Genomic DNA, 17032 nt, shown 5'->3' on the forward strand with positions numbered 1-17032 from the left:
TCTCTGACGTACATCTCAGAGAAACGTACAACCTCCTATTGTTTCATTGTAATGCAATGGATAAATACACTCAGAAATAATAAAAAGAAAAAAATTATTTTCACACATTTTTCCATTATTTGTACAGGTCTGTAGTATAAATTTCTATTAAAAAAGCATAAGCCATATCTAATATGTGAAAAGCGTTTATAAATAAAAGTGCCTTCAAAACAGTTATTGAGTAAAATAACCATTAGCACTAATAAAACATTAAACATTGCTAGAAAGGTGGTGCGCATGTCTATGAGCGCAGGTCCTCTGTCGATTCCAGACTGTCCAAGTCTGAACCCTCACTATCAATGGGAATTGTTTCGATGCCCACCTTCCCCATGGCGAAATTGATGAACACCTGTAGGAAGCAACAGCAGCTGCTATTATTACATGTAAAGGACAGAAATTTTCTTTTCCACTCAGATTCCTTAACCAATGTTAATTCCATGTGTTTCCAAGACATGCAAAGTATATATAGCGTATATACAGTGCTTTGCAAATGTATTGAAACCCCATGAAAGTTAGTACCATTTTCTGGATTTCAAAAGATACATACAAATCATCTACAGATGTCCCTGCAATAGGCATACAATGTGGATGCAGAAAATGGGCAATGTCAACATTCAGCCTTGTAATATGAACAATAATATTTTAAACTAACTGAAGTTCAAGCAGAATTTCAGAGCAATGCAGACAAAAAAAAAAAAAAAATCAATTGTTCAATCAATACTCAACTTTTTCTATTAAAGAACAAATGTTCCATGACATTATTTTCATAGTACTTTTATGTGATGAGGAATTTAAACACCAGAATGGATTTCCATGTGCTCTTAAGCACTCACCTCATCCAGTGTGGTCTGGGTGACAGAGAAGTGTTTGATGTGTAGGGCAGCCTTGTGAGACTCCAGTTGTTGGAAGATGCCCGCCACACCACCCGGGGCCATGGGCACATGATACTCCACCATTGATAAATGTTGCTCCTTAAATGAGAAGAAGAGATCAGTTAAACACTTGTGCCAACAGACGAGCACTTTGCAATTAAGGAGAGTATGTCTGTATGTCTACCAACCCTTACCCTGGTAGCTAAAACTGAACACAGTAACATTTACTCTACATGTCACCATGTGTTATATATTGACTACTCTTACTCTTACCTTCAGGTGCGTGCCGGGGAAATGGAACTGCATAAAGTTGGTGATGGAATCCACATCACCAGAGGTGACAGCCAGGTACATCTTGACTGTAAATCCACTGCCAAATCTGTTATGTCACAAGAAACACATGCACTTTAGTCTGTCTACTACCGTTACGATCATCATGACTATTACTGTGAATAATTGACCTAACTGTTCAAATAAAATGTTTACTAGATTCCACAGGTGCCTTCGCATTAGTAGTGCAAGTAGACAAGGTTTGCTCTTACCTGTTCTTTATGTGCTGTAAGGTGCCCAGGCATCTGAACTGGCCCTTCACCATGATGGCCAAGCGTGTGCACAGAGCCTCACACTCCTCCATACTGAGATACAGAGCAACACACACCAATGGCTGCAGTATGTAACTGACTCTGCACACTGTGCATTCTAATAACATGCAGATGCAATCAGTGCGGAAGTGTATTACTATATTACATTACCATACCCTCATTCCCTGCTACTGTCTTCTAATATCAGGCTTTTCACATATACAGTCTGAGACTGATACCACTTCTCGTTAGTTGGTTCAGACTGTCATTCATATGGTCTGTTGCATGATAAACGGAGACCACATGTGAAAACTGTGCCGAGTGCTATGTGAGAGAGACGGGGAGATGTGCTATGCTTTCGTTATTAATTTTTTGAAATGTAACATAGAACTGTTGTCTCCTTCAAGCCAGTCCACGTACACTATTACTGTAAATTTACTGTATGAAATAATGATTTTTAAGTAATCAGAACAACTTAACACAGGGTAAGTGTTTGTATTTAAATACATGTATTATCACTACTGCAGGCACAAACATTTATGGTTCTCATTACTGCAAACACAAATATGTGTTGAAAAATAAGGAATGAAAATGAAATCACAGGTGGTCCCCGACTTACGATGGGGTTATGTTCCGTGAAACCCATCATAAGTCAAAAATATCACAAGTCAAAAGTGCATTTAATACACATCTCTGTGTGACAGACTGGGAGATGCGGATCACTGAAACTGCCCAGCATCGCGAGAGAGTCTCGCACCACATATCACTTACCCAGGAAAAAATCAAAATTCAAAAGTTGAAGTACGGATTATACTGAATGTCTATTTCCAACTCACCATTGTAAAATCGAAAAAAATCCTAAATTGGAGACCACCTGTACTGCTAAATAAGATTCATATATTGGTGAACAAATACATCCTTGTATATGTCATATATGTCAATGTACTCTGACTGAGACAGGCAAGAGGGGAGGGAACAGCATACCTGTGGGAAGTCAGTACCACAGCACATTTCTCCTTCACCTCCTCTGAGATGATGCTCCATAAGTGACGCTTGGAGCGTGGGTCCATGCCCGAGCTGGGCTCATCCTATGGTGGGGAAAAATGGCAGGATGAGATGAGATGAATGCTGGGAGCTCAGTCCTCTGAGGGAGCTGCCATTAGGATTCAAGACATGCGCTTGTAGCATGCACACCATATTTTAACATTATGTCGACTGTAAGGTGTTTGATATCTTGCAGAGAATTCTGGGAAGGTTTAATGGATGTATACAATGGTAGGGTTTGTACCATGAGCAGGATCTGAGGACGACCAATCAGGGCCATTGCAGCAGATAGTTTTCTTCTTGTACCACAGCTGTAGCCTTCGCAGATCTTTTTCCGGTGGAAGTCCAGCTCCAGCTTCCTCAGGAGGTAATTCACCTCCTTGACAGGGTGGACAGAAAAATCAGTTACTGACTCAGTTGTGAGGAAGCATGGGATCATGGAATATCCCCTTAACATTATATAAAGTAAACAGTATAATACTTTTTTTGTTAAAATTTGGTCAACTACAATTCTTTAAATATGTTTATATCATTATTTTATTTCAATTATTATGAATTATAAAACACAAGTTTATTCAAACTTTTTTTAATATTTCTCCAAATGCTTTCTCTTAAATGTAATCTGAAAGCATAAGCACAGCAACTGGATATTTTGAGCAGAGTATTGTGTCACATCAGTTACTGTCTAGGCTGAAGCTGAAAGCATAGGCACTCACTTGGTCTATGTCCCTTCTGGAGATACCCTGAATGCGAGCATAGAAGTACAGGTGCTCCTCAGCCGTGAGCAGCTCATCCAGTGCATCCACCTGAGGGCAGTACCCGATGTTGATGCCCATGCTACGGCAGTCAATGATGTCCACCATTGTCCTAGAGGTCCCGCGGGTAGAGTGAGATGTTGAGAACTTCACCTTCCTTATTTCTCCTGCTATTTACAAACTAGTAGATAGTGTTGTATGAGAAAACTACAGTATATGACTACTGAGTCATGCGGGCACACCGCTGTAAAGGAAGGTGTTATGGCAGCAAAGCAGCTGCTGACGGGACTGACCCATCGCTGCTGCGGATCTGCGCTGTGCCGTCCGTGGGGCTGATGTCACCAGTGAGCATCTTAAAGGTGGTAGTCTTCCCTGCGCCATTCACCCCCAATAGTCCAAAGCACTGAAATGAAACACCCACAGGACTGCACTGATGCCACCTTACAGGAACAACACTTCAAGTATTATGCATTTGCCAAAGGCAAATAAGTGCACTGTTCAGGTTATAAATTTGCCATGTTTAACCTTCACATTTTTGTAGAAGAAAATAGCAAAATTTCACCGTATGTGACACATGGTCACAAAACATCCTTTCCTAGCACTCGAAGGAGCTAGTTTTCCAGGTTGCAGCAGAAACCTGAAGTGATGAGTATGAATAGACTGTGCAGTCCTCACATGAGGCTGTAGGCTCACCTCCCCAGCTGGGATGCCCACAGAGAGCCTTCGCACTGCCTGGATCTTCTTTCGCATGTGCTGGTAGACCTTACGCAGTTGGTTGACCTGCAGTAGGTCACCACTGGCACCACCATTAGCCACACGGTGGTGCTCCATCATCACGTCCTCATCCTCATCCCAAGAGTCAGTCTCTGGGACCACTTTCTTAGAACAAATGAGGTTCCTGGGAGACAATGGAAGGAAAGGGAATTTCACATGATGGTATCAAATTTGACCCTTCATCCTATAAATCTATTATAAATCATCTTTTTAAAGCTTACAAACCATTATTTATCAGCATTATACTGTGGACCTGAGTGCGGGTTGAATTAGTGTCTGGAGGAGGCAGAACATCTTTGTCTGTGTCTCTTTCTCAAGTAGCTGACCTTATCTTACGCAGGAGGAACTTGTTGAGTAACAAGCGCAAGGAGAAGACAACAGAGCCTTGCAGGAAGAGGGCCACAAGCATCCAGCCTAGGACATCCATGCTGAAGGGGTTTGTGTAGGAATCCACACCATAGGCACTAAGAATCTGTGCCTGCATGTCAACACGAGCCAGCTCCATTAGGCCATTCCCAAAACTGAACTGGGGGAAGATGAGGAACACATAGCTGAGGGTCTGGTACACCTCGTGGGCCCTCTGCGGAAAAAAGAGGGCAAAGACAAGAGAGCGAGACTCAGTTTACATTTTCATATGCAATAATATCCATGTCTGAAATTTCATATCATTGGCTCAAGAATGGAGAAATAACAGTCATTTTTGAAATGATATTTTGTTATTATGAGGGGGGCATGGTGGTGCAGTGGGTTGGACCGGGTCCTGCTCTCCGGTGGGTCTGGGGTTTGAGTCCCACTTGGGGTGCCTTGTGATGGACTGGCATCCCGTCCTGGGTATGTCTCCTCCAGCCTTACGCGCTGTGTTGTGGGGTTAGGCTCCTGTGACCCCGTATGGGACAAGCGGTTCAGACTGTGTGTGCGTGTGTATTTTATTATTATTGTTATGGTCACTAGATATCCAACTAAAGTCTATAGCCCCTTATTCCGAGCAGGGTTGCAGAGAGCCAGAGCCTTGCCCGGCAATGCAGGGCATAGGGGTCCATTGCAGGGCACCCCAAGCAGGGCTCAAGCCCCAGGCCCACCCCACACCCCCTTTACAGAATATCACTCTCTCACACACACACACACACACACACACACACACACACAGTCTGAACCGCTTGTCCCATATGGGGGTCACAGGGAACTGAAGCCTAACCCAACAACACAGGGCATAAGGCTGGAGGGGGAGGGAACACACCCTGGACAGGACACCAGTCCGTCACAAGACACCCCCAGTGGGACTCGAACCCAGACCCACCAGAGAGCAGGACTCGGTCCAACCCACCGCACCACTGTGCCACCACGCCCCCCTTTACAGAATATCTTTCAGTATAAATTCAGTTGTTACAAAGGTGTAACTCTTCTTTAAATTCCCTACCTCATCATTGTTGTTGAGCTGCCACACGAAGTAGAGCACGGAAGTGGAAATGATAGTGTTGATGCTAATGAAGAGGTTTATGCAGACATAGCTGATGAAGGCCATCTCTGCATCTTTGAAAGTTCCTGACAGTAGGTACATCCAAGGGAAAGAGGCGAAACTGCAGAAAGGGAATTAAAAAAGGTCTGGTATTAGAGTAAACACTGAATTGCTCTGTTGTCCCACAAAAGGTATCTTTAACGTAATAACTTCGTATCCATTTATTATCGGAAAGGAAGCCTTTCTAACTCACCCAAAACCATTTCTGTTTTTTTCCGAATCAAATTGTTTAATAAATCCATGGGTGGGGCATGTGTGTCACATACATAGACATTAAACTGGTAACATGGACAAATTATGAAATTTAATGTCAAGTTTGGGCTATGATAACTATTTTAACATGTTCCGAGTAGCAGACAAGGGCTGACAGAGGTGAAATCTTACAGCAGCAGAAGCCAAACTATAACTGTGAAGAAAACCACATGGTGTCTTTGGTCTCATCGGTGAAAATGAAAATTAAGGTGCTCATAAAATCGAATTGTCACTACTTGAATGGTTATATTGTCTACATTATTACTGCATGATATGGTGACCCCATGTGAGTGAAACCTTATGTTTAAGACGTTGAAACGGAGAATGTGTCACCGAGTCAGAAGAGGAAGGAGATTGAGCGGAAGAGCAGCCTTTACCCAAACAACACCAGGAGCAGTGTGACAGCAGCCAGGTTCTGCTTAGCAGTGAATGCTGGGAGCTGGAAGGCAGCTATCATGGCGACGGAGAGAGCCACAGGAACCATGTAGAGAGCCTGTAGAGAGGAACCGTTACAGACTCCTAAACACAATGCGTCCTTTTGTAGGAGGAGGAAACGTAGTGATGAGCAGTCGTTATACTGTACACGTTGAGCATGGAGTTGGTGAAGTTTGCTGTGCTTCAGGTTCAACAATAAGGATTTGCCCTTTGAAGCTGAGCCAAGTGAACCAGATAGAACTGATTTAGTTCAGCAGAAAGCCACTGTGTTCTGTATTTCCCTGAGAGGAGGTCATACATATTCTTATCCTTGAAAAACCAATGAATAAAAGTACAGTATTCTTCCTATTCTGATCCCTTGCAAGCTAGAAATGGTCCTATACTTTATATATTGCTTTTATGAATAGAAGTTACTAGAAAGTTTGTACTGTTTTAATATAGTAATTTACTTATTTACTGATATTGCAAATTGGAAGGCAAGGTACTGTGTACATACCATGTCGTAACAGAAGTTGATGACCCAATAGAAGGGCTCCCCAATGCCTGAGATGTGCTGCAGCCTCTTGGATCCACTGTGGTGTTCCTGTACCTCACAGATGACAAAGCTTGCTGTCATGATGGAGTATCCCGTGAGAATGCACAGGGCCACCATGATGTAAACCAGACTCTTCACTCTGCCACAAAAAAGGTTAAAAGTCACAATATGTAACTACTGTACATTGTATTATGGCTTCACAGCTGTCATCATGCAATCTTTAGTCGTTTTTTTTGAAGTAACACAGTGGGCACATATTAGACTGGTCTTAGCAGGAAAAGGAAATGCAGTGAAAACAGAGGCTTTAATGTAGTGACCAAATGAAGATTATCTAATTTTAGATGTTTTGTAGCTAATTCTACAATACAGGAAGGACATGATGTTTTGCTCTTACATGATATCATCATCTTGCATCTGGCCAGGGTACGGATAGCTGGACACAGAGATTGCTGCAGGGAACAAAAGAGGGATTGAAACCACATTAAAGACGCTTGCGTAACTTCTTGTATCTCCTGTGGGGGGAAAAGATCTTACAAAACCCACTCTGTACTTACTACATGAGAAGCTAATAATCCAAACATATCTTTCCTTTGGGCAAAAGCAGACACTAGAGTGGATTCAGAAAACACCTTCATAGCCATCCTGTTTTCAGATGATTGTACGGCTTCAGCCAATGTGTGTGTGTGTGTGTATTAATTGTAGTAATGACAAACCACAGCAAACAGCTCCATCACTGTCAAGCTCATGTAGAAGTTAAATCCAATTTCAGCCCCCAGGCATGTGTTTTTCTAGCAGCCCCTACTATGGCTCGTGTTTCTGAAGAGCCAGGGCCACAAGGGATATACATTTATATGGGCAATTTTCACTGTATCAGCTCTGGGCAAATACCTTTGATCATGGGTTCTACAGCAGGAAGTGGGATTCAAATCAATGACCTCTGAGCCCAGAGGAAGCAACCCTAACTACAATATGAAATGCTACCCCAAGCACTACATTGTAATACTATGAATTGTGATACAAGCCAGTCCTCCGAGTCTGAGTGTTATAACGCTTAGTGTGACACCAGCACAAATCAAATGTATTTGTCACCTTTAATTGCTGCATCTTCTTGCCATTCACTAGTGCAATACCCAAAGTGTTGACATAAGATTAGCTGTTCTTACTGTTACGTAGGAGGCTCTAGAGGATGAGGAGATGCCTTGGCTTACCATACTGCCTTGGGTCCTTTTCTGCTGGGAGGTTGGACCTCAGGATGAAGTTATTGAGGCTATTGAGGTAGGCCGGCATGGAGTGGTAACCCTCTGGGTTGTACCACACCTAGAGGAAGGCCAGAGAGAAGAGGCAAACACTTTTGGAGTAGACAAATTGCAACTGCTGTTCTTTACTGCTGACATGAAGATATTACTAGTATCTCTGGCAAAATGCTTTCAGAGGAAAATGGTTTCTTTCATCTTTGACAGTACAGGTAATCCTCAACGTCTGACATGTGTGACTTCCCAGTGAGCAAGTGGAGGATATTTTCACAGTTGCACTCACGCAACTGATACTTTTATCAAAACCATCTTAAAATGATTATCTCACAAACCTTAGTGAGGGTTCTGTTGGGAGGCACAGCTGTGATGCCCATTTTGAGGTCTGCAGGGAGGGAGGCACCAAATTCCCAGCCGCCATACCTGTACAGAGTAAGACACTGAGCTGTATCTGTCCATCAACGTAGTATTGTCACCAAACCACTGAAACAGGCTCACAGAACTGCCCATTTGAACATTGTGTGGCGTTTCAGGAGTTTGGTTCATTAATTGTTTTCAAGGGCTTATTAATACAGATAGTTTTTCACTAGAATTTGTTTTTACTCAAAATCGCTTTTGCTGCAGTCTGGTGTTACACTGGTGCATAACCTTGATGTTAAATGCATGTAGCAGTTGAGCTCTCTCTCTTATAAAATCATATTCGCTACTGTAGTGAAAAAAGTTTGTTTTATGGTTTTTTACAAGTACAGCACAAGACAGATACTGATGATTATTATCATTATTATTATAACCAAAAGATCTGTGATTTCTTCCCAAAATGTAAGAAGGCCAAAAGTAAATGTTAAAATAAAATTAATTAAATATTGGAATAAATACATATTTACAAAAATCATATTCACCTATCTCGGATAAAGTTGTTGGCTGTTGCTAATAGGTAGTTCTCAACATTGATGTCAGTCAGGTTGTAAACAGTCTGGGAAGATGGAATTTTCTTGTGGGGGGGCTGGTAGTTGTCACGGGAACAGACCTGAAAACAGTGCCATAATAAACAAGCTTATTATTATTATTATTATTATTATTATTATTATTATTATTATTATTATCATTGAGTTTGTAGTAGCCTCAATCTGTCACTAACCTGTTTTGTCACTGTGCACTGGCATGACACAAACGGACTTGAAGCATTCCCACTTGACATCCAAGCATCAGCTTCATAAGTGTCACTTTTCAGACATAACCTGAAGGGTCAATCCCATAATGAGACATACTAATAATTACAAGAAATGGAATCATGACATGATGCAAATTAATATTTCCACTATGTGGTCTTATACTCCCATAATTATAAGACTCTGAGAACAATAAAAAAATCATTCAAAGTTACAGTAAAATCAGTGAACGTAGGAGTGAAGAGGTTAAGAGTGGGAGTGACAGAGGCAGGTACCTCTACAGGCCCTGACTGACACATTTTCACTGGATGGAAGAAGAATACATACGTGTCATCAGGATTGTTCAGGCACACGTTATCTATTCCTGGGAAGGACAGCATGGTGTCCACCAGGTTTGTGGAGTTGGCATTCTGGTTGCTGTAAGCAAGGAAACGTCTAGATTCAGTATACACAGTAAGGAAGGTATAAGAAACCACGATGCACTAACCGTAGCAACAACAGACATGACATGCTGGTAATGTTTACATCTCTCTTGTCAATTTGACATCTGGATCAAAACAGCATGATTTCACTTGTGGTAAGAGTGGTTTTACAGCACAGGAGATTGAACAGTATGATTTTCTGCATGATGATACACTACTGAGTCTTAGTTATCGTTCTTTAATGAGAACAATCATTTTAATCAATATTAATATTATCAAACACACACACACACACACACACACATTTTCAGAACCGCTTGTCCCATACGGGGTTGCGGGGAACCGGAGCCTACCCGGCGACATAGGGTGTAAGGCCGGAGGGGGAGGGGACACACCCAGGACGGGACGCCAGTCCATCGCAAGGCACCCCAAGCGGGACTCGAACCCCAGACCCACCAGAAAGCAGGACCGTGGTCCAACCCACTGCGCCACCGCGCCCCCCTATATTATCAAACACTATCAATATTATTTATAGTATTAATATCAATAATTTTAACAGCTGGTAGCACAGTGGTTAGAGCTGCTGCCTCTGCATCCAAAGGTTGTTAGTTTAAATCTCACCGACTCCCGCAGTATCCATGGACAAAGTACTTATCCTTAATTACTCCAGTAAATTTACTTGGCTCTATAAATGGGTAGCTGGTTGTAAGTTGCTTTGGAGAAAAGTATTAGTTAAATAAAAACATGAAATGTATTATAAATGATAATTTCCATTTTGACTACTCTGAAAATTAGGGTATGAGTTCCCTCAGAAAAACATTTTTCAATAATCTGATTGTAAAAATGTGCATGGTAAATAAAATGTGTCCAATTTCAATAACCGCTTGTTCTGAGCGGGGTTGCGATGAGGCAGAGCCTTTTCCTGAAGTGTTGGGGGCAAGGTTGGGGAAGGGTACACCCTAGACAGATCGCTGGATAGCGGCCGCCCCCCTCTCCCCACACACACACACACACACACACACACAAACTGCAATTTAGAGTCACCAATTCACTTGTGTCATCAGACTGTGGGAGGAAACATGCAAACTCAACAGCACTGAGCTGGATTCAAACGCATGTCTGAACCTGCAGCCCAGGAGAATTAGTGGAAGAACTTTACCCTAGTGAGATGCAAAGATGTGAGCAAAAGCTAACCTGAAGAAGCTGTACGACTGTGCAGAGCGGTAAAGAGCTGGCGAGAGCTCCATTTCAGGGAAGTCCAGCAGGTTGCTTTGGATGGAGCCCAGACCCATGGCAGCGATGACAAACAGGGTAGGAAGTAGGACCTGTGCAAACAGGCCTTTCCAGTCCCGCCGTGAGTGATGCGCCCTCTTTAGAAACATTGCTGCCACTCGCTGACCGAACAGGGCCAAGCCTCGCACGGGGGGGGATCCGGTCAGCGCTGGAAGTACAGGGTATACCTTTAGCTCTGTTCTGTAAGAAATTTATCTCAAACCAACATTCTCCCAATTATTAATTTCTTTTTAAATGCATTTTTTTTTTGTGTATGGTCTGTTTTTGAAAATTTGCTGTGCAGTGAATGTCACCTGCATTTTCATGTCCAGCCATTGGTTAGAAGTAAAATATACCACTACAAAGCAGGACACAGACTAGGTTGTGTTTACAGCTTGTGTCCAGTGTTTTTGAGTGCTGGTGATCAATAACAAGATTATGAACGTAGCACATTTATGCGATAAATCGATCAGTAATACACACACATTTTCTGAACCGCTTGTCCCATTTGGGGTTGCGGGGAGCCAGAGCCTAACCTGACAACACAGGGCATAAGGCTGGAGGGGACACACCCAGGACAGGACGCCAGTCTGTCGCAAGGCACTCCAAGCGGAACTTGAACCCCAGACCCACCAGAGAGCAGGACCTGGTCCAACCCACTGCGCCACTGCGCCACCGCGCCCCCCTGACTCGATCAATAATAATTCATGTTAAATATGTGAGGAGAACGTATTTTAGTTTTCAGTCATATTGAAGCAGTTTTTAAGTTTTAGCTCTCAGTTTTAATTTCAATCTAACACAAAGTTAATAAAAACTACTTTGAACATTTTTACAGAAGCTACCGTTGTACCACAGGCACGTTGTGAGGGTTGTAGGTAATTATTACGGGGGTCAAGTGCATTCAGTATTGGAGACATATGGAGTGCTCAGCATGAGCGTTTAAATAAAAGTGTTTAAGGAGCTTATTCCCACAGTATATTTTGATGTAGTGACACAATGGATATTGCTTGAGTAAAGCACTGCACTTCAGAATACTCTGCTGGGCTTTTTCTGAACATTATTGCAATATATAGATATTTTAAAGATTTTTGTTTACAAATGCAGTTATTTTATTGCAGTGGTCCAGGTCCAAAACAAGTAGTATCACATGCTAAGGCTGTCTCACAATGCCAGTATTTCACATTCCAGGCAACTAGTTAAGACTCACTGTTGGTGTCCGACAGCTCGTCCAGCACGCCGTCTCTGGCAGCGGACACATCCATCGCCGAGTGTGTGATGGAGATTGACGTTCCTGTGTCACACTCTCTCTCATCTTTGGTCAGCTGAAGAAAAACCTACAGAGTGGAGGATTTGGACTAAATCATGTAGTTCCGGGGTTGACAATGTGTCTGTCAATTGCTACCTGTGGCAGCTGAAGATGTGAAAGTTTGGATTGTTTTGGTTAAGTAATGGAACCAAATTAAAATCTACAATCATTTTACTGTATGCAGCAAAAAATAATACACACACACACACATTTTCTGAACCGCTCGTCCCATACGGGGTCGCGGTGAACCGGAGCCTACCCGGCAACACAGGGCATAAGGCCGGAGGGGGAGGGGACACACCCAGGACGGGGCAAAAAATAATAATAAAAAAAAAAAGAATAGTAAATTCCTGGAAAAAAGCTTTAAACAACCACACCTTCATTTCTCTCATAACAGGATCAAAACAAAAATTCAATACTGGCTCACATAATGAGTCTTTGGCTTGAGAATACAGGTTTTTTTGTGCATTATACGGGCCATATTTAGCAGCATAGCTATATTTTTATTTTAGTAAAAATTTACTGTATGCAAGGTAAACTGTTTCAAAATGTGAACAGTGTAAAAAAACAGATGTAAAAAGAACTAGTGGCTAAATTAACTATGTGGCTAAACAAGATCAGTTTGTGGTCTGTCGAAAACAATCTATACTCCTTGTCTAGCAGCAAACTTGTATAAAGAGGTGTGATTATAAGTGGTTACTGTTACTAAACTTCCATAAATTTACTTCATCTGTTTTCCATACCAAAGCCATCTAAACAACTCAATGCTCATCACTGAAAAGCGGCTAAATCTGTTTGTGGTATTTTTCAAAACAGGTATATGTGAGCGTGCATATATTTTTGCCTTACTTTTTTAGTAAATTTACACTGAGATGCTTGAATGTTTCTGTATCTGTCTCATGACCTATGTTAAGGGAGTGTATACCATATAAGAATATGTGATTTGGCTTTACCTCTTCCAGTGTGGTGTCAGAAATGCCATAGCAGCCAAGTTGCAGGGAATCCAAGTTCTTGTCCAGGTTGGTGAGCAAGGAGTGGTACGCCATTGCATTCTGTGAGCTGAAGGGTGGCAGTTTGTAGACAATGTCACTCACTCCACCTTCTTTCAACTGAGCCTCTGGGATGTATGACTGGATAAAAGTCTTCACTTCCTCACTGTCAAACTGCACATTTGACTCAGGAGTCTGAACCTGAATGGAGAGGAAAAAATATGAAAATTGTGTGTGTTTGTGTGTGGTGGGAGGTAGGTGGATGTAACCAGCCTGAAAATATGGTTCATTGGTGCAAATAAAATGGAAAGCAAAATCAAAATAATACAAATCTAAAAATAAATGGAAATATATATGTAAAACATCTGAGACTGGAGTATAGTGATCCATAACATTAATTTGTTCCAGAGCCACCACCGTATGTTGGAAATATTGTACTGTGAGGCCATAAATGTGTTGAATACTGTTGATTTGTGCCAGTGGAAAAATTTTTGTTTTTAATCACATATAAAAACCATTCCCAGCTATAAAAACATTCTGTAATCATGTTAACATAATAAAATAACATAATAAAAAATAAACAAGCAGGCTCTGGGGCACACAGGTGATGCAGCTGTTTCACAGCTGAATGGTGTGAGAGAATGCAAATTTGATCTCCACTCAGTCTGTATGGGATATCCATGTTCACCCTCTGTTTTCGTGGGTTTCCACTTAACAGTCGACAGATACACGATCTATATGTAATGAGGGTTTACTGTACCTTCTTTGTGAGGGTGAGGTTGTATCCCTGAGCCAGTTTATCTTTGAGATAGAAGGGTGAACCACAGCACTTCAGTCCTCCACGCTCTAGGAAGGCAATGCGGTCGCTGAGAACCTCGGCCTCATCCAAGTGGTGGGTGGACAAGATTATGGTGCGTTCTGGGATGCAAGTGTTAGACATGAACCTTTAGTTCAGAATTCAGTTTGATACTATGGTGCTAATAATCTGCTGAAAGCCATGTGGAGAAAAACTTAAAAGCCAAAGAGCAGACTGGGATGGACACCTTTCTTATGCTGGATGATGATATCCCAAATGGCACGTCGGCTGCAAGGGTCTACTCCTGTGGTGGGCTCATCCAAGACCACTAGATGTGACCCACCAATGAAGGCAATAGAGATGGACAGCTTTCGCTTCATGCCACCCGAAAGGGTGCCAACACGTTTGTGTCGATGGGTATACAAACCAGTGTCCTGCAAGATTCTACAAATAAGAAAATAATGTTTAGTAAACTGGAGTTTGACCAGTGTTAAGACTTGTTGTTTGTTGACTATTTCAACCTTTGTTAATTTAACTGCAGAGCACAAGGTTATTTTGAAGTAATTCTGTTACCATTCAGTACCATTTTCCAAGCTTTATTAATCCGTTTGTTTTTTATAAGAAGAAAGATGGGTAGCCCAGGAGGGTTAGACTGGTACACATGGGGTTGAATAGTTCAGTTGCAAACATTTAAGAATCACAAAAGATGTGCATATTTGCTTGCTTGTTGCACCTAAGCTTCCAGTTGAAAGTTGCCTGAACATAACATCATGTTCCCATGTACACAAGATGTGCTGCGCACTTACTTGCGCACTTGCTCTTGCAGTTCTTGGTGGGTCCAGTGGGGAGCCTTGATCTGTCCATAGAGAAGCAGATGCTCCTTGGTGGTCAGGTGATCGAAGTGGACATCGTACTGCATGCACACACCCAGATCCTTGCGGACATCATCACTGTAGGTCTGCATGTCCTTGCCATATACTTCAATCGAGCCAGAGGTGGGGCCAAAGAGCCCAGTGAGCAGGGACCTATTAGAATGTCATTCACATATATATGTGTCTGTGTTTCATAAGTCTGTAATTAATTCAGAGATACAGTATTCACCTATATTACAGAGACATCATTCACTCAGCACATTGTTAACAGACAATTCACGCAGAAGCACAGTCATCTACACTAGGAATGCTGTAAAATAAAACTTCTTCAGAAAGTTGTGACATACATTAAAAGAAACACTCTGATGCTTCATAAGCTGCAACATTTCCCTTTTCTAGAGCTTTGCAACAGGAGCACTGTTTAGCACAGGAAAACCAGCCTTACATGGTGGTGGTCTTTCCAGCTCCGTTGTGGCCCAGCAAAGCTGTAACGTGGCCCTCGTAGAAGGAAATGTTGAGGTTCTTTATGGCAGCTTCGCTCCCGTACAACTTTGTCAGGCCATGAAGCGAGACCCCAACACGGAGGCCCTGGAACTCATTCTCCTCCTGGAAGGAGACGCTGCCCTCAGCTTTAAGGACAACAGGGTTAAAATATTAAAGAGTTAGAAATGTTACTGCAACAGAGAAATTCAATGTCAAAATAAGTAGTCCATTGGTGCAGCAAAGTGGAACCATTATTGCTGCCCGTATCAAATTCAAAACCCTGGTTACTGTGTACAAATGCATCAATAGAACTGCTCCCGGCTATTTACAGGACTTGATCAACCGGTACACCCCAGCCAGGCCCCTTCGCTTATCTACTTCTGCTCGCTTGGTGGTCCCGCGCACGAAAGGCAAAGCTTGGAGGTTCTCGGTTCTGGGTCCGTTGTGGTGGAATGACCATCCCCTGTCACTCAGAACTGTGGAAACTCTGTCTGTTTTCAAGAAGGGTCTGAAAACCCACCTTTTCCAGATCCACTTCGGCCAAGATCTCTTCAGATCATCTATGGTGTAACTGCTCATGCATCGTAACTCCAGAAGCATACCCAGATACAACCTTTATTCAGCTATTACTCTGGTATTGTACTGCTCATTTGTGCATCTTATAATATTTAATAAAAAAAAAAAATTGGTGTGGGTATCGGGATTTGTCTGTGTCTTATGCACCTACTTGAACGATGAACCTCAGTGCAGCAAGTGGTAGGGAACAAACTAGATTTGCTTGAGACTTTCATGTCTGCAGCTATGTCTCCTTCTCTCAATGTAATGCATATATTGTACTTTTGCTGAGATATATGTCGCTTTGGAAAAAAGCGTCTGCTAAATGAATACATGTAAATGTAAATGCAAATTTTGTCCCTTACGTTTGTTCTTGTCATTGGGGAAAACCATATGGTTTCTTTGCATGATGTTAGAGAAAAGCAATCCCTGCTTCTTGTTATCTTTGCTGCATCCAAACAGGTCTGTCCAGAAGGATGGCAACAGTGGGAAGTACCATGGTGCTGCAATGCCGTATTTGCCTAGCAGAAGAAAGACAAATGGTAGCATATAACATTGCTACCTCACTTTGTGAGAGGCTCAGTGGAATGTAATTGTATTGATTTTCAGTTTCCTTTAGGGAAGCCAATACTCATAACCCCATCTATGTATTTGGCTGTCTGGTTTACTCGTACCTGGGAAGACACTGCGAATGTACATGCCAAGTAGGAAGTAGATCACAGAATCAATGAGAAGCAGCCAACAGAGCCAGCCAAAAGATGAGCTGTCATCCAGGATGGGGGAAATATATGAGTTACTCCATTGGATTCCTGTTGAAAGCAACACAGCACATCACACTTTGTATGTACAAAAAAAACGACACTAATCTGTATCATCTCTTTGCAAGAGCATTTTACCTTCTCCTTGGATCTCGTAGCGGGCAATGTACTGGCTAGCATAGCTGAAGCAGGTGGGTGCAAACAGACTCTGTCATATGTAAAGAACAAGGATTTAGTTTACAACTCCAGGCACTGAGGTCCTTTGTTAACACTAAACTGGAGCATCTGTCTGGTAAATGAATAATTGTAAATGCAAATCCAAATAATCTAAAGAAAGCAGACAGAGTGATATACGAT

The 17032-nt window shown here is 42.2% G+C and overlaps 1 protein-coding gene across 1 annotated transcript in view; it reads right to left on the reverse strand.

Moving 5' to 3' along the window:
* Positions 1 to 105: 105 nt before the first annotated feature.
* The window catches only part of abca12 (ATP-binding cassette, sub-family A (ABC1), member 12), a 52641-nt gene continuing 35714 nt past the window's right edge, over positions 106 to 17032 (reverse strand). Inside the window, exons 42-70 of the mRNA XM_018732341.2 lie at positions 16814 to 16883; positions 16592 to 16726; positions 16283 to 16438; positions 15325 to 15508; positions 14814 to 15032; positions 14255 to 14451; positions 13972 to 14129; positions 13176 to 13412; positions 12124 to 12250; positions 10839 to 11085; positions 9550 to 9639; positions 9192 to 9291; positions 8953 to 9080; positions 8389 to 8476; positions 8012 to 8120; positions 7198 to 7252; positions 6765 to 6942; positions 6211 to 6326; positions 5483 to 5642; positions 4392 to 4645; positions 3985 to 4189; positions 3585 to 3694; positions 3253 to 3403; positions 2781 to 2915; positions 2477 to 2580; positions 1454 to 1546; positions 1185 to 1290; positions 873 to 1010; positions 106 to 388 (exon numbers count right to left, since the gene is read on the reverse strand). Of these exons, the coding sequence (XP_018587857.2) occupies positions 281 to 388; positions 873 to 1010; positions 1185 to 1290; positions 1454 to 1546; positions 2477 to 2580; positions 2781 to 2915; positions 3253 to 3403; positions 3585 to 3694; positions 3985 to 4189; positions 4392 to 4645; positions 5483 to 5642; positions 6211 to 6326; positions 6765 to 6942; positions 7198 to 7252; positions 8012 to 8120; positions 8389 to 8476; positions 8953 to 9080; positions 9192 to 9291; positions 9550 to 9639; positions 10839 to 11085; positions 12124 to 12250; positions 13176 to 13412; positions 13972 to 14129; positions 14255 to 14451; positions 14814 to 15032; positions 15325 to 15508; positions 16283 to 16438; positions 16592 to 16726; positions 16814 to 16883 (4158 nt within the window). The 3' untranslated portion in view covers positions 106 to 280. The remainder of the gene's footprint in view (positions 389 to 872; positions 1011 to 1184; positions 1291 to 1453; positions 1547 to 2476; positions 2581 to 2780; positions 2916 to 3252; positions 3404 to 3584; positions 3695 to 3984; positions 4190 to 4391; positions 4646 to 5482; positions 5643 to 6210; positions 6327 to 6764; positions 6943 to 7197; positions 7253 to 8011; positions 8121 to 8388; positions 8477 to 8952; positions 9081 to 9191; positions 9292 to 9549; positions 9640 to 10838; positions 11086 to 12123; positions 12251 to 13175; positions 13413 to 13971; positions 14130 to 14254; positions 14452 to 14813; positions 15033 to 15324; positions 15509 to 16282; positions 16439 to 16591; positions 16727 to 16813; positions 16884 to 17032) is intronic.

This window comes from Scleropages formosus, chromosome 1, assembly GCF_900964775.1.
Source record: "Scleropages formosus chromosome 1, fSclFor1.1, whole genome shotgun sequence".
Lineage (NCBI taxonomy): Eukaryota > Metazoa > Chordata > Actinopteri > Osteoglossiformes > Osteoglossidae > Scleropages > Scleropages formosus.